The 22,931-nt window shown below is 35.9% G+C and overlaps 1 protein-coding gene across 1 annotated transcript; it reads right to left on the bottom strand.

Moving 5' to 3' along the window:
* Nucleotides 1-8,484: 8,484 nt before the first annotated feature.
* LOC18422327 (uncharacterized) lies at nucleotides 8,485-9,919 on the bottom strand. Its single transcript, XM_006826757.4, has one exon. It carries the CDS (start codon nucleotides 9,757-9,759, stop codon nucleotides 9,166-9,168), a length of 594 nt encoding a protein of 197 aa, XP_006826820.1. The 5' UTR covers nucleotides 9,760-9,919; the 3' UTR covers nucleotides 8,485-9,165.
* Nucleotides 9,920-22,931: the final 13,012 nt, after the last annotated feature.

The following is a 22,931-nucleotide window of genomic DNA, read 5'->3' on the forward strand; positions in this document are numbered from 1 at the left end:
ATTTGATTTGATTTTGATATACCAATTAAAATATACATGACCATTGTTAGTTGAAAATAAGGAAGAACTATCGAAAAAAAGTGGTAGTACTGCCTAAGCTATTGGCCTAGGCCTCATTTCTTAATAACGCATTTGAAAATTGGCTATTCGACTTCAAAACTCTTTTTTTAAAAAAATAATAATAATGCTCTTGTGGTTCTTAAATGGTTCCCAAAATTTCAGAACAAAGAAAATCCTTCAAAGTATGTACATTTAATGCGCGGTATGCTCCTGCGGTAGCATAGGAACCCTCCTCCAATCGCCGAAAATAGAAAAGGAGAACATGACTAATATAGTGATTAAATTTCCATGCACAATATGATTATGTTCACATGCATCGCTATGATATTTTGATTGATGGACATATTTGAAAGATGGAAAAAGTTCATATAAGGTCGCAACCCTATGCTATTTAAGTAATGTGTACCCCAAAAATCTTATAGAAGATAGGTTTCGTTTTAGGGAACCTCCAATTTATCATCTCAACCTTGAAAATTATGGATGTGAAAAAAAAAGAAAAAAGAATTCAAGTAAAAAATAATAATAATGTTTATTGTAGCAAGTTATCTTGACTAATGCTTCTCGTAGCAAGTTATCTTGACGGTCTATTTTTAAGATTTTCAAGTGTTTATTAATATGCTCGATATGTACTATTTTTAATATTTTACATTGTATAGCTGGATATGAAAATAAATTTTCAAACCATTACAAGGTTTCCAATGCTAGAATAACATCTCTAAACAAATTTTGATGCGTACCTTACTTATACAGGATAAGGAGGCAACCTAATACAACCTTGTACAAACACCTTTGAAAGATTGATAGTACTATTTCCCTTTAATGACATATTCCAATATTCATGCTAGATGACTCTTGTGCACATAAATATTTTGTAAAAAAAAAAGTTTATATATGGTGTCAACTTTGTATTATAAAAGCAAGGCATCTCTTCAAAACCTTAGAAAACCATTTAATTGATTATCTTAAGCTCAATAATTACATATATGAAGGAATTTCAAGTCTTAAAAATTACTGCATCTTGTAACAAATTATGTAGGCCGTTCATTTTCAAGATTTTCAAGTGTTATAGATCTATGCGATCAACAATATTTTTGAAGTTCTAAATTTCATAATTTTGGGTGAAACTAGATTTTTAAGCCATTGCAAAGGTTTCCGACAATAAAATATCTTTTCTAGTAGAGTTTGGAGCTAGGTGTTACTATGATCGTTTAAGATTGATCCGTTATATAAATTGCACCACTTTATAAAGAGTGATTTATGTACGGACCTTAAAATTTTAGGTAAAATACGAAATGCTCCACGTATATGCGAAAATTACAAAGAATGTTAGTCAACCCTCTTCTTTTTTTTTTCTTTTTTATTTTTTCTAAAATTACCCCTTCAATTAACTTGTTTTTTTTTTTTCATTAGTAGGGTAGTGGTTAAAGTTTGGGGCACTGCCCTATTAACGAGAGAGAGAAAAAAAAAAAAACAACTAATATTCGAGTTGATCAAGGGACAATTTTAGAAAGAGAGAGAGAGAAAGAAAGAGAGAGAGAGAGAAAGAAAGAGAGAGAGAAAGAAAGAGAGAGAGAAAGAGAGAGAGAAAGAGAAAGAGAGAGAGAGAGAGAGAGAGAGACCTGGACCCAAGGGGTATAACCGATCCCGGTATGGGTATGGGTCCAAAAAATTGGACCTAATGGGTCAGGTGTGAGTTGAAATCTTGGACCTGAATACCATTCTGGTCCAGGTCCAAGTCCGGTCGGGTGTCGGTGCGGGTGTTGGTCCAGTAATATTTTTTTGGGTCTCAGTATATGAAATATATTTAAAGAGAAATGCTAGCGTAGGCCAGTGGACCTACATCTACATATGAGCCAAACGACCTATATTCAATCTGATTTGACGGACACGATCACATTTTGTATTTTAATTTTAATTTTTTTTTACAAATCCAAATCACGTGAAATTTTAGGCATTTATTCTTCTCCTCAAGGCGCACTTAATACAACTATTTAAAAAATAATTCACAAGATATAAATTGATCGAAATACCTCTAAAAAGTTTCTAGAGTATTTTGGTTAATTTATTTCTCATAAAATATTTTTTTGATATTTTTATTAGATAACACACGTCAAAAATTTCAAGTGATTTAGATTTATAAAAAAAAATTAAAATTAAAATATGAAATGCAATCTGATTATTGGATCAGCCCAAATTCAATATGGATCGTTAGGCTCATATGTAGTTATAGGCTCACTGGCCTACGTTAGCATTTCCCATATTTAAATATAGTGAAATACATAAATATTTTAATTTTTCGATTGGGTCAAGGTCCTGGTCCAGTGAATTCGGGTCCAAGTGCCATATTATTTTTTAGGTCCGGCCAGACCCGGTCCTGACCCGACGCGTTGCCACCCCACGTTTGAAATGTTAAAGATGAAGCGCAATCATTCAATGTCTACTTTCAAAACGAAAAACATGGGAATCACATCAAATGTCGTAGGAATTCAAATCACTATCTCAAATCTGTAGTGGAAAGCTATCTATTGAAAAAAAAAGTACATAGTAGAAAGGTCGACGGATCCGTGAAAGAATGTTGACGGATCCGTGAAAGAATAATGTCTTATCATTTTTCATAGAGCAAGAATATTTTGCAATTTGTGCAAAGGGATTGGTGACTGGATATTAGACCGATTAGATAAAGTGGGAACATCTAATAAATAAATATAATTGTATACAATGAGACCATTTACCTTTAATACTGTGAGAAATAATCTTTATCTATATTCAATTAATTGAATTAAACTATAATACAATTATAGATTTATAGAGAATATACATGCAATACTTGTTAAAACTATAGGATACAGTTTCTATATATGTATAGCATACAATAGATACTGACACATCTCAATATCCAGTTGCCATATATATTATAGTTGTCATATTTGTTCACACTCCCCCTTAAACTCGAGATGATTTGATAGGAATCATGGAGAGTTTGAAAACAAATTGTGAGAACGGATGCAGGGGATGAGACTTTGTGAAAAAGCCGGTGAGTTGTGCTGTTGTAAACACATATGGTAATGAAATTATGCCTGATAGATATTCTTGTCGAACATAGTGGCAATCGACTTCAATATGTTTCGTGCGCTCATGGAGTTCCAGATTTTTGAAAATATATATAGCACTCTTGTTGTCACAATAAAGTGGAGTAGGGGTAGATATAGTGACACTCATCTCTTCGAATAGCCAATGTAGCCAAACAATCTCGGTGTTGATTTGTGTCATAGTCCGGTATTTAGCTTCCGTAGTTAATTGAGCAATTTGTTTATGTTCCTTCATTTCCAAGAGATAAAAGAATCATCGAGAAAAATGCAGAATCTTATGGTAGATTTGCAATCTTTCGGATTATTTACAAAATCAGACTCTGTATAGGCTCGGACCTCAAGTGAGGTAGAAGAGGAGAAAAATAATGCTTGGTGATGGGTATCCCTGATATAATGAATGATGTGTAAAATGACAACGAGATGTACAGAACTCGAAGCACTCATAAACTGACTAACCATATGTACTGCATAAGCAATATATGGGTGCTAAATTGTCTGATATATCAATTTCCCAACCAATTGCTTATAAAAGGTTGGGTCAAGAAGAGCTTCTCCATTGGTAGCTCGAAATTTGACATTGACCTCAAGAGGGGCATCAACTTTCTTTGTATCATCTTGAAGTCGAGCTTGAAAAACAATCTCTGAAAAATATTTTAGTTGTGACAACAGATAGCCACGAGGAGAATAGACAACTTCTAATCCAATGAAATACTGCAAGAAACCCAAATTTCAAAAGGTGTTATTGAACTTCTGTTTGATAATGTGAATTGTGACTATATCATTATCAGAGATAATCATGTCATCTACGTATAGTAACAAGAGAACTCGTCCTTTAGAAGTTTCAGACACAAAGAGGGTTGGGTCATGATGACTTTGTCGAAATCCAACTGAAAGAACTTCATTACGAAATTTCTCAAACCAAGCACGAGATGCTTGTTTGAGTCCATATAAGGCCCGTCGAAGTTTACACACTCATTTTTTAGAATCCACAATGCTAGAAGGTAACTTCACATATACTTTCTTATCAATATCATCATTAAAAAAACATTTTTGACATCTAATTGATAGAGGGGCTATTGCTGAACAGAAGTTACTGAGATTAGTGTATGAACTATAAGCATATGAGCGACATGTACAAATGTTTTTGCAAAAGTCAATGCCATATTGTTGATTGTAACCTTTTGCCACTGGGCGGGCTTTGTATCATTCAAGATTGCCATCTGCATTGGTTTTAATTTTATATATCTATCTACAACATACAATAGTTTTTCCTTTTGAGAGAGGTGTCAAGTCCCAAGCATGCATACGCTCGAGAGCATTCAACTCATCAGCCATTGTTTGTTGCCACTCAGGTTGACTTGTAGCGTCTTTATAAGTTTGACGTTCAAAAAAAGAATGAACAAAAGCAAAGAGTGCTTGGTGCTGAGGTAAGAAGGTTTCATAGTCAGTAAGTTGAGCAGGTGAGACAGATACCTGGATGCTCTATTTAGGAGCAAGAAGCGGCAGAAAGATCAGTAGGTATAGGGTTATGATCAGGACTGTCAGCAAGAGGTGGTGGAGTTCCTTCTTGGGCTTCAGATGGAGGGACACGGTTAGGATAACCAGAGGAATTGGGAACAAAATAAGAGAAGGTGACCAAGAAAGAAAGGTGAGAGGATGAGGTATCATTTTTATTTTCAAAGAATGGAATGTGCTCAGAAAACACCACATATCTGGATACCCAAAATCTTTTGATCACGGGGTAATAGCATCGATATCATTTTTGATGATCAGGGTAACCTATAAAGCGACATTTGAAAGTTTTTGGAGATAACTTATCTGTTTTTGTTAGGGGTAACAAGACAAAAGCAAGTGTAACCAAATATACGGAAGAGGGAATAATCGAGTGATCGTGTAAAGAGCTTATGAAAAGGTGTTTTGCCAGATAAAATGAAGGATGACATGATGTTGATGAAAAAGATTGATGCACAAATAGCTTCTACCCAAAATTCTTTTGGGACTGATGTAGACAAAAGAAGGGATCTTGTGGTTTCCAAGATATGACGATTTTTACGTTGGGCAACACCTTTTTATTCTGGTATATAAGGACATGTTGTTTTGGTGTTCATTATTTTTATTAGCCAAAAACTGTTGGGATAACCCACTGATATATTCCCCTCTAGAATTTGAGCGTAGGGCTTTTATCTTAGTGGAAAATTGGATTTCTACATATGAATAAGATTGGGTGAAAATTTTATAAAATTCAGTGTGATTATTCATAAAAAGACCCCATTTATAACGAGTGTGATCAAAGGTTACAAAATATCAGAACCCTCCTTTAGATAGAATCGGTGTAGAACCCCATACCTTGATATGAACAAAATCAAACATAAAAGATGAAATAGAAGTACTTCGAGAAAAAGGTAAATCATGAGATTTAGCGAATTTGTAAGTTGTACAATGTTGGACATCAGTAAAAAATTTATTTTTAATAGTACCAAGCACACTGCGGGAAAATAAAAACTGTAAACGAGAACCAGAGATGTGACCAAGACGTTGATGCCATAAAGATACGTCATCAACAGTGAAAACATCACATAAAGATGAGGTTGACATATATAGATAGTCCAAGTAGTATAAATTTCCAACGTTACGTCCAGTCCCAATCGATTTCCCTGACTGCGAATCCTATATGTACCAAGAAGATGGAGAAAAAATAACATTACAGTTCAAACGATTAATTTGACCGACATGCAATAAATTCATGGCAAGGGAAGGAAGATGATCAACATCAGAAACCCTTAATTTACGAGAAGGGTCAGATGTAAGAGATATGGAACCCATTTTTAAAACTTCCATAATGGCTCCATCAACAGTACATACATTGGAGGTTATATGATGGGAAACTCCTGGGTCGATCAGCCTAGTGATAGAAACAGAGTTACATGAGAAAGAGGGGGTAGGTTCAGAGGCTAGATGTGACTGAGAAAACATAGACTGTACTGGTTCAAGTGTAAATGTTACAGATGGTGAAGCAGGAGTGAGACTAATATCCAGTTTGAGTTAGTGGTACTTGAGCAATGATTGACTTGTATCGCAACATTAGCGAAGATGAGTTTCTTTTTCTTGGGGCATGTGTATTTGGTGTATCCCAGTTCGTTATAATAATTATATTTGACAGATGACATGTTCTTGGGAGGGACATAATATGAATTACGCTGATGTGGTTTAAGCACATTTGATCTTTGAGTCTGGGTGGCTGCAAAAAGTGTTTCTCCTTTAAAACCTGAGTTAAAAGATCTAATCTTGGTTTCTTCTACAATTAATTCAGAAAGAGCTTGATTCAGAGTGGGAAGAGAGCTTCTGTGGGCAAGGCTATTTCTGACACTTTCAAACCTTGAACGGAGTGCTATTAAAAATTTAATAACTTGAAATTCCTCTCGATAATTAGCAATTATTTCTGAGCTAGTACCATCTTCAATCGTAGAGCATCCCAATGTGTCTTAATGGAAGAGTAGAAGTCCTGATGGACTGCTCTGCTTGTCTGAGGGAGCGAAGTTCATTTACTAACTGCTACTGGCATGCTTAGTTAGTCTGATTATAAATTTCCTCAAGAAATTTCATGTTTCTCGAGCAGTTTTGAAATTGCTCAGATTAATCCCTATATTACTTTCTGATGATCCCACCAACCATGTTATAATTCTACCATTATTTATGCCCCATTCTTCTATTTTTCCTAGCTCATCATGTTTCTTCTGGGTTCTATTTATGTATTCGATGAGTTCTTTTCCATGAATGACATTCTACATAACTGAGGCCCATAATGTGTAGTTGGTACCATTGAGTTTAATAGGTACAAGCTGGAAAGACTCCTATTTTTCCACTGAAGGGAAAAGATGAGAGTGAGAGAGGAGTCAACAAGGTAAGTGAGAGGGAAGCATTAACGCAAGCTTGGAAAGAAAAGATAAACAGGGAGTGAGAAAATAGAAAGAGAACATAATAATGTATATAACTATCTCGGGTTTATCTACAAAGAGACTTTTCATCTTTTGTATATGGAGGTTCTTTTTTTCCCTTAAATTTCAAAATGGATGGTTGTAAGAGTGTCATTGAATCGACAGAAAGTTAAAAAAAAAATCATTTTTCGGACTTCGTGACTCATCCCAAGCTATCTAATTTGATATCTAATTAGTGAGAATGATTGTGACCTCCATGTAAAAAAGATAAATATACTCTTTGTAGACCATCCCTATTATGAAAGGTTTGATCCAAGAATCAAGGTTGCTTCATTGGAGATCAAGCAGCAGATCTAGTCCAACTTATATTCATTGTTAGAGCTATATTATAAGAAGGCCTTTGTTGCTTTGCTTACCAGAGAGTAGAATGGATGAATATTGTGTAGTAGAACAAGTAGCAGCATGGATAGACAAAAGCCTTGTAATTAATTCAATATGGAAAAGGGAAAGTGATGCCCCTCATTAACTTAATTTGTGATAAATAAGCAAACATTCCAGTCCTTGAGGATTGATAACTAATATGAGAACTAGGCATGTTTAAAGGATGAGTTTAATTTTCTTAAAAATGTTGATACTGATGGAAATTGGCAGATCTGAATAGAAAATCGTCGGGGATGAACTGGTTCCCACAAAATATCAGGAACTGGCAGGTTGCCCCCCATGACATGGCCAGTTCTCTAGTCATGTCAGAGAACTCGTAAAAATCAGCCCCAATTATTATTATTTATTAATTTTTTCCAATTTTTATTTTTTTAGTAATCAGTTCGATAGACCAGATTGTCGATCCGTACTTCTAAGTGTGTTATTTAATAGGGGATCCGAACATAAAATAGATAAAGCATAGCACCACGTTTACTCATGGCGGGTAAACTTTTTATCAACACTTTGTAACCTTGGGATACAGTACAATATGAGATCATTTATTTTTTGTCCTAAAAAGTATCAATCAATTTTAGCTATTAGACGTGAAATTGTATGCTAAAGATATATTACAAAGTTGAAGAAAGCATTTTTAAGCTAGCCCGTAGTGAAACCGAGCTATCCAATTTGTCTAATGGTAAAAAAAAAACTGATCATGACCTTTTTGTACCAAAGCTAAATCTAGTCTTAATGTATTCCTTTCTATTATGTACTATACATGCATAAAGAAAAAGAAAAACTAAACAAAATAATCTGCACAGATTGAGGAGAATACTTGTTATTCTTTGGACAATAATGAGTATGCTGCTATTGATTCTCCACTGATAATATTTTGTTCTTTGTCTCTTTTTGGTTTGGAATTTTCCATTTAGTGGGGAGCCAACAAACATGGTAGCCTCCTAAAAGCTATATCATGATTGTTACAATGAAAAGAGAAAAAGCTTCATTCTTTACTGAAACTTACAATTCCTGTTACCATGAAATGAAAAAAGAAAAAGCTTCATTCTTTACTAAGACTTACAATTCCTATCCATTCCTTTTATGATTTGTCTCTATCCATTTGAAAGCACTCTACTTTCACAATCAAAGGCTTCCTTTTTGAAATCCAAAGCATCCACTGCAACAAAATCAAGATCTGAATCATTAGTTTTGATGAATCCCACACACAATGAGTAATTTTCTTGGGGGATTGGGCACCAGGTTTGAGTCGTTTCGTTGTTGACAATTGCAGCACTAAATCCTGGTTTGGAATCCCATTGGAAATCTGGCACTATGAATTTTCTCACACGGTTGGAAAGAGAAGATCACTTAACCCAAGCCATGACCTGAAAAAGATTTAGGCACACGTGCAAATAGACAGAGACTCACAGACCCAAAGGCAGAAATGCCTGAAAAATTTGGCACAGAAGGGAGAGAGAGAGAGAGAGAGAGAGAGAGAGAGAGAGAGGCTGCAAAAGCCTGAAAAAATTGAGTCACAGAATCATCCCAAATCCTTATTCAGTCATTTCCTGGAAAATTTGACTGCTAACGTCTATCTCAATTGCCATGGATATTTCATCTTTACATGGTTTCCTATGAAAAATGCTGAACTTGACCATGAATCATAATACGCTATCAGTCTCCGAGATGCTACCCAGTGCCGGCTTCCAGGCACCCACCTGACCTGATAGGCGCCTTCTATGCACCCTCTGTGTGCCTCTCTCTGGCTTGGATTCACTCGTCTCAACTTTTGGCCTATTAACCATGACATCCTTGCCATTGTCATCATCACTGCTTCGATAGCTACTACTGTTCTCATCGTTGTGGTTGTGGCCTCGGCTCCGGTTTTGATTTGGGTTTTGGCTGTGGCTATCGTTCTTCGGTGTTTTGTTGTTGTTGTTGTTGTTGTTGCTGTGGCTGTGGTTTTGGCTATGAGTGCTGTTCTTGGGCCTTCTGTGAAGGGTATAAGCGGGAATGAGAAAATAAATCTTACCTTTGCGAAGGAGATGGTCAGGATGCACAATGGAGCTCTTCTGAACAAGTCCCTGACATGTTGGTTGAGCCAACACATGTTTGGGATTGGCCTTCATGACTTCGCCGGCCGTTATCGGGCCTCTGTACTCGTCCACCCGGCCATCGGCATGCAACACGCGCACCACATCCAGAGCTCCGCAGGGCAACATGCATGCTATGCAGCACCTCAAGCTATTTCCCATGTCTCTCTCTTTCTGTACTTATTTCTCTCTCTTTCTCCACAACCATGGCTATGGAGGGGGGAAGAAAGAGAAGCAACGGCGAAAGGGCAGGGAGAACATGCCTTACACATGGAGGGGGCGTTGCGTGCACCCTGCAGGCCTTAAAATTGACAAAAAGACAGGGGCTTTGTGTCTTTCATGGGCCCCTTTTGTTGCTATTGGGCCCTCTTTTTAGGCTCACAAAAGTTGAGTTTTGAGCCACTTTTATTTATTTCTTGGCTTATCCCAAGATGATGGAAATAGTTGCCAAAATGGACCCACTTCCAAGGCACAAATAGATATGAGTACTCATGCATTATTGTCCCGGCATCTGGGTATTTCTCTCTAAGGAAACATACATAAAAGGACTCATGGTAGATGTACCTACACATGAAATACTCATGAGTAAAATATGTTATATGGATACATATAGATTACTAACATAAAGGGCTTTTGTTTGAGAATATCAAAAGGGAATTGCTTTCCTCATCCACTAAAATATGTCTACATTGATACTTAATGCTCACCATTATCTCTCAAAATTGTAGGTGACTAAAGGTGCTCCAGGGTTTTAGAATCGTTGAACTGATTTAGGATCGCCTGACTCAGCTCTAATTTGGTGGGCGGGTAATTTTAGTTTGAGGAACCCTAGAATCATCTGATCATGTGATCCGAGTCGGAATCCGATTTTTAATACTCTGGGCTATGCTTCTAAATACAGCCATCAACATAATATTAGGTCAAAATTAGGCTTGAGCTAAGGATCCCAAATTCATTTACCATTTTCCTCCTCTGCCCAACTTATGCTTCCAAATAAGTCTATGGCTAGTAGCCAAACTTGGTGCACCAAGATAAATATTCTGATCTATGAGGGCCAGGTCCAAATACTAGCCGAGCACAAAGATCCAAAAAATAGGGCTACATGGCAAGTGTTGATAGGTCAAAGCAAACTAACCCGGGATTTGCTGCACACAAGCACAGGCTCCTAACCACTTCACTAGCTGCCAGCAATGACATGGTGACAAATTTTGTTCTCCCAAACTTACTCAGTTGAATAAATTCCATTAACTATTTTCCATTGACTTTGGTAAATACAATTGAAATTCCTAAAGGACAGAAATAATCAGTTGGCAATTCTGAAAAATAAAAGATGATTCTAAATTGATATTGACAAAGAAGAAAACAGAACTTCTCCTTTCCATAAAACACATGTTTCTATGAACTTAGTTTTCCCTATTTATAAAGGTTTGATTTTCCGATAAATAAATTTTTAAGATTGAATAGTTTATTAAATGCAATAAATATTATAAGTTTTTATTAAAAAATATGCAGCAATACTATTTAGCAGGTCACATCTTGAAAAAAGGAAAAGTACGGGGGGTCGGCACGATGTGGACGCTTGAATAGTAGACAAGCACCCTTCCAACAACTAAAATTTAGTCCGGAGAATCGAGGCCTACAGATAGCTTTGATTTAGTATTTTCGACTTTTTCACACTTATTGTTTAACTGAAAGTTGGGGCATAGATTCATTTTATACGGTGTGACAATAAAAAAAAGTCGCATAAAAAATTGATTAAAATACCTTGAATGCTTTAGTGTTATTTCGTTCAATTTTTTTATTCATAATATGTTTTATTTGATTCATCATTTTTAGATGTATAATTTTCACAGGGATAACATTTGTAGAAAAATAAAATCAATTTATAGCCCTTGGATAAGGCAAGTTAAATTTGAGCTATTAGAGGGTGCTTGTGCACCAAGTGTTCATGTCATGTTTGAGAAAATATTTTTCCAAAATGGTCTTATAATTCGTGTGCAAAGAAAAAAGAACAAAGAAAAAGAGAGAGCATTGGAACTCTGAATCACAATGGGTGAACTTTTTCATTTTCAATGCCTGCTATCCCCGGAAAGCAATGTTAGACCTTTTATAGAGGTCACAATAATCACTTTTCCAATATAAAATTCGACAATTTGAATACGTTACAAAATTCGAGAAATTTTCTTTCAAAAATCGAGTTTGATCGATAGTATAGTTTTGAACACCCAATTTACATTTAACAGTCAAAAGGGATTATGACCTCCATACACGTAATCTTATTCAATAGGTCTGTGATTATGACCTCCATACACGTAATCTTATTCAATAGGTTTTCATTATAAAGAGAGAAGACAATCCAGCCCACCAATCTATCTAGCTTGTAGTCAGGGGAGGCAACATAATGGAAGAAAAGGATTGCTTTTGCATCCATACTTTTGGTAATAAAAAACAAGAGTACCTGACCTGTTTTATATTATTACCACCCATGTTTTGTGTAGGGAAATGAAAAAAATGGGCTAAATGAGCAAAAACTCTTGGTTCACATTACAATGCCTTATAAAATTAGGGGTCATATTTATTTAACATATCCTTGTACAAACGAGGACTCGTCTCCACCAATATCCATGCTTGGAATTATCAGGACACGCCAAACGTTGCCGGAAAATTTTCTACCGGTTTTGTAGGGATTTGCTCTTAAAGACCCCTACACTCTTTCCCAATAACATAAACTAAGATCAAATTACAGTATAAAGGAAAAGTATATCATACACAATTAAGTGAGATGATTCTATGCTTCTGCCGGAGCATATCATCCTTTCTCTCTAATATAGTTCAATTATGAATATTTTTTTGACTCTAAATTTTGGGGATGTAAGCTCTTCAACTTCTCGCTACTACCTCGAACAAAGAAAAAGAAAAGGAAAATATTTCAAACACATGTTGTACTGTCTCTGAAAATAAGGTAAAACGTAAGATTGATTGGTTGCCGTTCGATTTGAATGTGAGATCCGAATTAGCTCAAATCGTTTTTCTTTCTTTTCTTCAGTGAAAATAATCATATGATTATTAGGGAATCCTAATATTTTAAATTGAAAAAATTCCTCGGTAGCAATTCTGTCTAAGAGAATTATGTATACAAAATGCACACACATTTGAAATTCGCATCTAGTATATGATAGACAATGTCCTTATCGTCCGAATCATCGAACGACGGACCGTTAAAATAAAAAATGGATGGTAGATGGCTTATGGTTTAGTATACACCACAAACATTGGTGCAAAAGTACTACAAGTTGGTGGTGCATGGTATAACTCTCTAATAAAAAAGCCTTTCATCTTTTGAAAGAACCTTATGTTAAATAATTGTAAATAAATCATCATGCATTAAAAATACTAGTTGGAGAATGTATGTGGGGGTTTTAAGAAAGAGGATAGGGCCTACTTGTGGACTCACATTGCTCAAGAAAAGGCATGTGGGTCTCTTGGAAAAGACTTTTTTTACTTGAGATAGAGGAGAGTGAGGATAGGCCACGTGAACTAGCACGTGGGGTTCTTCTTATTGGGCCTACGGAATACCCTAGCTCCTAGAGAAGGCCTTTTTTTATCTTTTTAGGACCCGGTTATTATGAGTTCCCCGACTCATATTATTTTCATGCGGGCTCCTTTGAACGCTCATTATTTGTATCGATCTTGGATCCAAATTTTTAGTGATCCATGATCTACATTATAATGATCATGAACATAAAAAAAATATATAATAAAATAAACTTTTAGAATATTTTTATTAGAATATTTTTCTATCAATTGGATAGGAATATTTAGTTGTGGATGTTCATCTTAAAAATAGACGTTTGTAATCGTGCGGGCTAGTGAGTTCGCTGACTCACAAAAGGCCTTTTTTTTATTTATTTTAATGGCTCCCTATCTGCCTCTTGTTCCATGAAGTTCTTTTACCTGTGCTAGGTGTTGACCATTGATTCCTCCTATTGTGTTTAGAGGTTGTCTAAGATGGTCAGTGCCTAAGGAGTGGGAGAATCGAACTTCACATCATGGCGTCACAATTGTGTGAGAGAATCTGATGTATTTTATGTTGGTACCATTAGGGATTATATGGATAATTACAAATTCACTTATTTGGGACCATGTCGATATACAATAGTGAATGATGTTGAGGCAAGAGCTCTTTTAGAGGGTTTAAAGATAATAAAGAACATCAAGGGCCAAAAGATGATTGAAGGTAATTCAAGCAATCTTATTGCTTGAGCAAAAGGAGAAATGAAGCCACCTTGGAGATTATGTAGCATTTTCAATGGAAACGTTTTCATTTTAAATAGTAGTTCCTTTGAGTTATCTCATTGTTTTAAGGAGGCTAATATAGAAGTTGATGCTTTAGCAAAGGGTGGTGGGCACCAACATTAATTAGTGGTTACATCATTTTCTTCTTGAACCTCTTTGTAATCGTTCATAGTTGAATTGATGCATTAGCAAAAGGTTATTTTAAGTTCTTTAGGGGTTAGCTTGCTTTATTTAGAGGGTGGTTTTCTTTATATCATGGCAACTAGTTCAATTAACAATATATCCAAGGATCGGGAGGTGTTGATATGATCTATACTAAAAATATAGACTATGATCTATATGGGCTTAGAGTAAAATGGTGAACTAGGATTTGTGTAGCTAACTCTAAAGAGTTATAAAAAAAAAGTATAATGATGATGAAAATGACGGTGATCTATATGGCCTAAGATATGTGCCATGTAATTCAACAGTTATAATAACAACATGATCATGTGAATTATCACCCTCTTGTTTGGAAAGTAGTTTAGGGATAGTTTCAAATGGCTAATTTCGCTTTTCATTTCTTGTATAATATGATCTATATGGTGATCATAACAATATGATCTAGAGGTCATCAATGTACCACCGGTGGGTAGGAAGATAAGGGAAGGATTGGGTCCCACTAAATGTCATTTTATCTTTAGATTCTGGTGTTTTATGTATGAGAAATTATCTAATATGGCCCTCTCCCACCCATGTGTGTAAACCCCAAATATCACCATTAAAGTTGGTACTAGTCTCTAGAAAAGTCAAATCTCACACTCATGTGATAATTTTTTTGAGATCCATGCCAATTTTAATGGTGATCCTTTGAGGTCCTACACACATAGGAGGGTCCTATAGGATCATTACTCCTTATGTATATAAAAAAAGAAAAATTTATTAAAATACCTATAAAAGATGAATTATTTGGCATTTTATGATCACACATTGATAAAAAAGACTACAGATATGTAGAAAAATGGGCCAACAATGGAGTGAATGAGATAAGGCAGATCATTTGAGGTGGTTTTAGCGTCAATCGCTTGCCTGGATGGACAGGGTGGGATTCGATTGGCTGCGACAATGGCAGATGAAAGCAAGAAAGAAAGAGAGAATCAAATGGGAAATGGGGGTAACAGGTGGCACGTTTTCCAATAAAAGTAGGTTTTGCAAAAACGGCTGTATGCCGATTCTAGGTTTTTTCTGGAATGCGAATTTTTTAATTCTTGAGGGGTTTTATGAATATGCAAAACTTGGATAACGAGACATGTTTTTGCGCCAAACACCTTTTGTCCCTCAAAAACCAAGATACATAATAAAACTTGATTTTGCATGGATGTCAAATTTGATGGCTTGAGGTGAATCACGAAATCTGATAATATTTTTGGGAAACTTTTGTCTATTCAATGACACTCTTACAACCACAAATTTTGAAATTTAAGAGGCAATAATGATTGTGATCTCCTTATACAAAAAGTAAGAGATTTTTTTCTATACTTTTCCTATTATTTTTATTACCTACTAGGATTGCCTTTTCACACATATATACAAATATACATACATGTGGAAAATGTTGAGATTAGCCCACTAGCTCATATGAACATATGAGCCCAATGAACGAGATTGAGTCTGGACCGATCTAACAGCCATGACCTCATTTCGTATTTAAATTTTAATTCTTACTAATCAATTTTTACTTTCAACAATATGAAAATGGTACCTAGCATTTTATTTATTTTTGTTCTTAAGTCGATGTTACTCTTGGCTAAATTTCATAAGAAAAAAGAAATAGACATCGTGAATAACTCAGTGAATGCCTTTTGTTTCTTTCACGAATAACTTAATAGATAACGTGAATAACCAAAATTTTTTGAATGACACATAGGCTTTTCAATACATCATGTTCTACTTTTCTTTTCATTTCTTCCCAAGTAACCTTAAACTCTTGTTGCATGAAGATTTTTTTCTTTTCATTTTTTCCCAAGTAACCTTAAACTCTTGTTGTATTAAGATTTTTTTCCCCTTTCTATATAACACACATGTTGTATAATATAACCACCTCTGTATACATGTATAGGATTTTCTCCCACAAGTCAAATATAAAAATAGAGATTTCTCATATGATATCAAAGCTCTGTCCTGATTCATCATATATGTTCTGGTCGGTCGATTTTTTCGACAAAGTCATTTCTAGTGGAAAATCAGCAGATCTGGTGGTTATTTTCCAAAAACCTCTAATATTCACTTCTTCAATAGGCTAATGAAGTTCTCTCATCCAGATTCGAATGACTCCATATAGGATCAACAATCTCTCATCTTTTTCAGTCGTTTGGTTTTCTCATATCAAATTTGTTATGTTTCTCTCTCTTTCACATTTTCTTGTGACGAAACAATTAAAAAAAAAAAAAAAAAGCTTAGTAATCAGCTTAAAAGCGCTACCTGATATCTCAAAACTCAATAAAAATCCATCATACATAGGAGAGAGAAAGGGGGGGCCCTCTCTTTGGATTCTAGTGCGAAAGGCCTAGACGCTAAGTGTAGGGTTCTCGAGAACCCCTTAGCGTGCGGAATCAGGAATTTCAAATACCAGGATCTCACCCAAGATCGTGTACTCAATTGGATAAATGCGAAGTAGATTAATACAACTATAAATCAAGTGCGAGAAATAAAGCAAACATAAAAAACACACCACAACAACACACAATTTACGTGGTTCACCCTGTAGGACTACATCCATAGCCCCGGCAACTAGAAATCCACCATCACAATGAAGATTACAGTTTTTGGTTACAAGAGATAATACCTATTTTTAAAGATCGGTAAAAGACCATCACCGATCTTCCCTTCTAAACCCGCTTTTCCGACAGAGCAACATCGCCGATCAACATCTTCTTTCCCACTGCAATACCGTTATCAGAAAGATAACCTCGAGAGTAGCATAGATATTTTCTCCATCTAGAAGTGAAAGTTAACCAACCAAAAACTTATAGGAATACCGCTTCTCTCTCGAAGACCATGTCTCTCTCTTGAATACCCCTCTCGATATTGAAGATCCATTATCATAACCCCCAAAGGGATGAGCCTCAAAGAATGAATATTATGTCATCAGTCACTTTCTTATAAAGATATCACTTTCTTGCTTCTCAAGAAGTCAATTTTCTATTTTCCATAATACCCTAATCTTTAAAAAAAAATATAGGTATGGTGATTTAGCTATCACCAAACCCAAGAATCTCCACCTTGATAGCAAAATCACTATAATTGCCTTGAGAACCTTCATTGAATAGATTTCTTGATTTCTTTATACTTGCTTCCATTGTGAAATTTTCACAAACACTTTACTTCTATATTTCTTCACCTCAAACCATGTATCCATTAAACTCCATTATTCATCATTTTCTCAATGCAAGCCTTAGCCCCGTACACACCTTATGCTCTGATACCAGTTGAAGGGATCGATAGGTAAAAAATCAGCAAGGGTTTATAACATTTGTGGCTATTATGCATTCATATCAATATAAATAAGCAATAGAAACTATACAATATCAAAGCAAGAACATGGAATGAAAAATCCAGCAATATTCAATCCACAGAGCACAAAGATTTAACGTGGTTCGGTCACAAATCGTTACCTACATCCATGGGAGAATGATGCGAGCCTTTACTTATTGATTTGGGAAGATTACAAAGTGAAATCGAGCTCAAAATATCAGCAGTCATTTCTCACTGTAAACAGAACCCAAAAATAAGGCATCAAGAACACCAAAAAATGGGTTCTCTTTAACACTTTCTCTCACTAAAACAAGATAGACAACAAACACACAATGGAGTTCAAGTCTTTTGCTCACTTTCTCTCTCTAAAACAGAGCATACTAAGTTCTCAAGAGAAAACCCAATTGCAACCCAATCTCTCTATCTTTTTCTCACTCTTTATCTCTCTAAACAAAAGGGTTTTAATCCTTTTAAAAGAGTAAAGTTCCTACAAAACCACAACCATTAGATTAGATACAATCTAATCAGCCAAACTATAAAAGAGAAAAATTAAATAAAATTTCTACGTATGTGATTTGTTTTCATACGTGTAACATGAAGGAGGAACTACTACACACTAAGGGGGCATTATTGAGGGAAGGGCTCACCCATTAGGTCTTATTTGAAGGGAGTTTATTTTTAAAGTTGAAGCACTTGATATTTTGTGAATGATTAAAGGTCCTTATCTTATTTTGAAATGGTAATTATTGTAGACGTTTTGGCACTACCCTTGTGTGCTTGATATTTTCTTAAAACAACCAAAAAAAAAGGGATGCATTACCGATCAATCTATCGTATGACGGTTGGTATTCAAGCAAATTGGTATAACACCACAGACAGTTGGTACTGTTTCATCATTAATCACTCTTATAATGAAACACCTTCAGTTGTTGATCGCACAATCCCTATTTTTAACAGATCTACATCTGCTTTTTTAGGTGATATCGTTTCAACTTCTTGGTTAATAGATTATTGTGTTTCTCGCTATATGCCAATGAGTTTTATCTTTTTACTGTAAACCTTGTTCTGATACTATTTTACTGCTGATGGTACTGCTCTGAAAGTTTTAAGGTTAACTCAATTACATTTTCAGATCCTTCTGGTAAATTGAATGCTTCTGGCATTTAATATGTCCCGTCCATTGCTATGAGTCTCCTTTATGTTGGTTAGGTTACATGCTCTAATTGTAATGATGTGTTCCAATTCGTACTTGATAAAAGATTTTTATGGCATCGATATCTGGGTCATATTGCTACCTCCCAGTTATAGTTTGTTTTTTGTGGTGTTATTGATTCTATTTCTTGTAAAACTCTTCTACCACTAAACAGTGTTAATAATGTAAAAGTAAATGGACAAGAATGTTTGTCACCTCCTTATACTAAAAGTAAATGGTCATTTTTTATACTTTTTCCGTTATCATTTGGGGAATAAACACAAAAGTTATTGTTAAACAACTTTGGCCATGGCAAGCTTCTTAACGCACTACCATTCACAAAAATAAAAAAGAAAAAAGAAAAAAAAGGCTTCATAATACATTCTATCTTGAGTACTTTCTCTCTCTACAATGTCTTCTTCTCTGACACAGCCTTCAAACAAGTTCCTTTACCTCTCTTTAATCTCCTAAATTCTCTCAACCATTTAATTTTCTACACCGCTCATGCTTCAAGTACCATTGTATTTGTAGACCATTTTTATGAAAGAGAGAACTGCTTATTTGAATGTAACCTTATCCTCATTAACATACTTAACCCTATTTGATTTATACCAATCCACATAAGACACATGTAATTATTTTAACCTTTGAATAATTTTTAGAGTGGAAAATATTTGAGGTAAATCAGCGGGAGATGGAGTTGGAGGGAGAAGATGACGAGGATGGGGATTCTATCCCGATGCTATCGTTGGATCGTTCGGTGGTACTTGGTTCTTTATCGAAGTCTAAGCTTTCTGTAGTGGATTTATTTTCTCCTTCTTCTTGTGACATCTTTGGTCTAGATGATTGGGCTAGAAGGAGTTGGGGCCTAACTTATGCTCCGGCCGTGAAGATATTAGGAGCTAATAAGGTGGCCTTCATATTACAGTCAAAGGAGGATGTTGCTAAAGCTTTATATCACAGGTAAAGGTCTTTGGATTTATGCAAACCTTCAATGCATGAATCTCATATGATTAAGGAGGAGATATGGATTAGACTCTGAGGCATACCTCTTCATCCCTAGAATCCATATGTTATCCAAAGAATTGCTAGATTATGTGGAAACAATTGTGATGTTGATTGTAACTTAGTGGTCGGATTGGATTATATATTTGCTAGAGTTAAAATTTTTATCGTTATCCTAAAAAAAAGTCGAATTCTAATTGACCAAATTTCTTTTGAGATTTCTGTTTCGATTGAAGGGGATACTTTGAAAGTTGGGGATAAAGGAAAATCTATTGTACTAAAGACAATTGCTAAGAACTATGAAGAATGGCAGCAAGTTCTTGCTCGAAAATGTAAGAGACCTTTTGGCTGTGGTTTGACCACAACTCCACTTTCCAGCAATTGGGCTCAGAAACGACAGTCCCGAAATTTAGGAAGGAACAAAAATCAATTACGTTTCAAGAAATTGCGAAATTTGAAAATCACTCAGAGGTGGATTCCTATGAGACGGTTTCCTGATCCTATGCCTATGTATTTGAAAAAGTTGGTTTTTAAGGAAGCTTATGGCCCAGTGAGCTTTAGTGATTACTCAGATTTTCATGGTTTTGATAAGCAATTATCAATGAGCAATCGACCTTTTATTCTTTCTGTTGACTCATCCACTTCTCTTAGGTCAACTTTGCCACAAATAGACCCTTGAGACCACCAAACAGGAAAGTGGATTTGGAAAAAGGCGGTGGGGAGATTTTCTCAGGTGTGCGTGTTCAACCTCTTGGCAATGATGGTTAGGCTTTGGAAAGTGACACCTTGGCCTACTATGCCTTGGTCCCGTCTCATCAAACCCATTCTCTTAAATTGCCTAAGAAAGCAGAGCTTGCCCTTACCATATAGTTTTTGGTGGTGGTAAACCTTTGTGTTTTTTTGAGTTCTATACTTTCCTACTAGTTTCTGGTGGTTTTTGCCTATGTGAAAATGTGTCCCTTGCCTTATCACGTGGCAGCTCTGAAGGGTCAAGGAGGTCGATCTAGGACAAGGTTTGATTTGCTCTCTATTGACCCTTTAGCTCTGGTTGATGGAGGATGATGTGGTTCATGAGGGTCAGGGGTTTGAGGATGCTATTGACGAGATTGCAGGCTTGGGGAATGAGGTGATTGACAATATTGTAGAGGAAGAGTACCTCGATAATGTAGAGGATAACAGTGCTTGTGTTTTCTAATTTTGCTCTGGTTGAGCCAGAGGAGTATAGTCTTCCTCTGCCGAAGCAGATGCCTTTGATGTTGTCATAGAATGCTTTTCCCCTTGCAAATGTGGCTGGTGAAGAGGCTGACCAAACGAAGATGAATGTGGTTGATGAAGAGATAGATAAAATGAAGGTAAGGGCCATGATGGATGATATGGGTATGGATGCTGAGGTTCTTTTGGGGGTGATCTTAGATGAAATAAAGGCAAAAAGGAAGCTAGAATGACGGAAAAGAACTATGTTATTGATGAACTTGATGCTTCTTCTCTTAAGACCCAAAGGAAGAAGATGGAGAAGCCAAAAAAGGCAGTGGTCTTCGGTTCGAGGTCCTCTGCTCGTCTGGAGTCCAGAGGTATTATCAAGAGCACCCTGAGGCCTAAGAAGGTTTCCTTGTCCTAGATAGAGATGGTGGACCTAAGCAGAACTTCTGATGTCTGACTCTGCAGCTTTGGAAGAGGCTCTGATGTTGGAAGAAGCTTACTTCAGACCTTGTGTTAATGGGCCAGGTTTGACCTCTAATATTCTATTTAAATGTTTATAATGTCGTGGAATGTAAGGGATTTGGGTGACCCTAGACAAAGGACTGGTTTTTAGTTTCTAAATTCAGACATGATATTTTGATGTTGCAGGAGACCAAATTGCTCGGCCCGATAGTTTTTGGGGTACCGTAAATTTGGGGCTCAGGGGCTGTTAACTTTTTGGGTATAGATTTAGTAAGTGCTTCAGGGGGCTTGTGGGTTTTGTGGGACCCTTTGGTTTTGCAAAGTTTTATGTCAATTGTCATGGATAAGTTTTTGTTAGTGGGTTTTATTGGACCTTTACCAATGTTATCTTGGGGTTTGTTGAATATATATGGTTCGAATTTACCTATCCTTAAAGAAAATGTTTATTAATGATCTTTCTTTTCCTCTTCTTTTTTGCTTGGGGGATGACTTTAACCTCATTTGTTGGCTAGATGAGTCTTCCTCATTGCCCCCCTAAACTCTTACATAAGACTGTTTCATGGTTTTATTGAAAGGCATCTGTTGTTGGATCTGACAATTTCAGGAACGTCCTTTACTTGGTCAAATAATAGTATCGTCCATCTTGTTATGTCCAAATTGAACAGGTTTCTATGGTCTCAAGAATGGTCGGAAGCTTTCTTTTTGGCTTCTGTTCATGCTCTTATTAGACTTTCTTCTGATCATACACCATTGTTGCTGGTTCTAAAGTTATTACTGGTGGTTTAAAACCTTTTCGTCTTGAAATTAGTTGAAGAGAAAGAGGTTGTAGACCTCATTCGTCACTCTAGGGAAAATACCATTTTTGTGGGATCAATAGATTTTCAGTTGCATAAGAAGCACTTAGAGATTAAGAAAAAACTGATTGATTGAAAGAAGGAGAATATATACCTTGTTAAAACCAAAAATGATGAGGTTCTATTAGATATAGAGATGATGGATCTTAATGTTCAGCATGAGGGTGTCTTGACAGAAGAGATGAGAGTGGATAGAAACTCTAAACTTAAGTCTCTTTTTTACTTAAAAAGATTGGAAGTTATTGGAACCAACGGTCTAGGACGAAGTAGCTGAAAGAGGGGGACCATAATACTAAGTTCTTTCATGCTATTGCCAATGCTTGAGAGAGACAGAATGATATCTCAGGCATCACCATCCCGGGTGTTGACCCTGATGATAGTCAAGCAATGGAGAGGGTAAGAAGGCTTTTACCTCTGAGGTGTCTTTTACCCTGAGGCTAAACAAGGTACCTTTCAAATGCTTTACACCTGGACATGTTGCTTAACTTGAGGTTGAGGTAATGGTGGAGGAATTAAAAAGAATTGTCTTTGGTTTACCAGGTGATAAGGCACTGGATCATGATAGTTTCCCTTTAGTCCTTTTTCAAAATTTTTGGAGTTTGACTTTTTTGGGATTGCTTGAAATGGTGCGGGACTTTATTAGAAGGGGGGAGTTATTTAAAGGGGTCAATTCTATGTATATTGCCTTGATTCCGAAAAAATCTGTGATTGTTGGTCTTGGTGATATAAGACCCATTAGCTTGCTTATTAGCCTACATAAAATGGTGGCAAAAATTCTGACAGAAAGATTAAAAATTGTATTACCGTGGTTG

The sequence above is a fragment of the Amborella trichopoda genome, chromosome 4 (genome assembly GCF_054954075.1).
Source record: "Amborella trichopoda isolate Santa Cruz 75 chromosome 4, AtrichopodaSantaCruz75HAP2 v2.0, whole genome shotgun sequence".
Taxonomy (NCBI): Eukaryota; Viridiplantae; Streptophyta; class Magnoliopsida; order Amborellales; family Amborellaceae; genus Amborella; species Amborella trichopoda.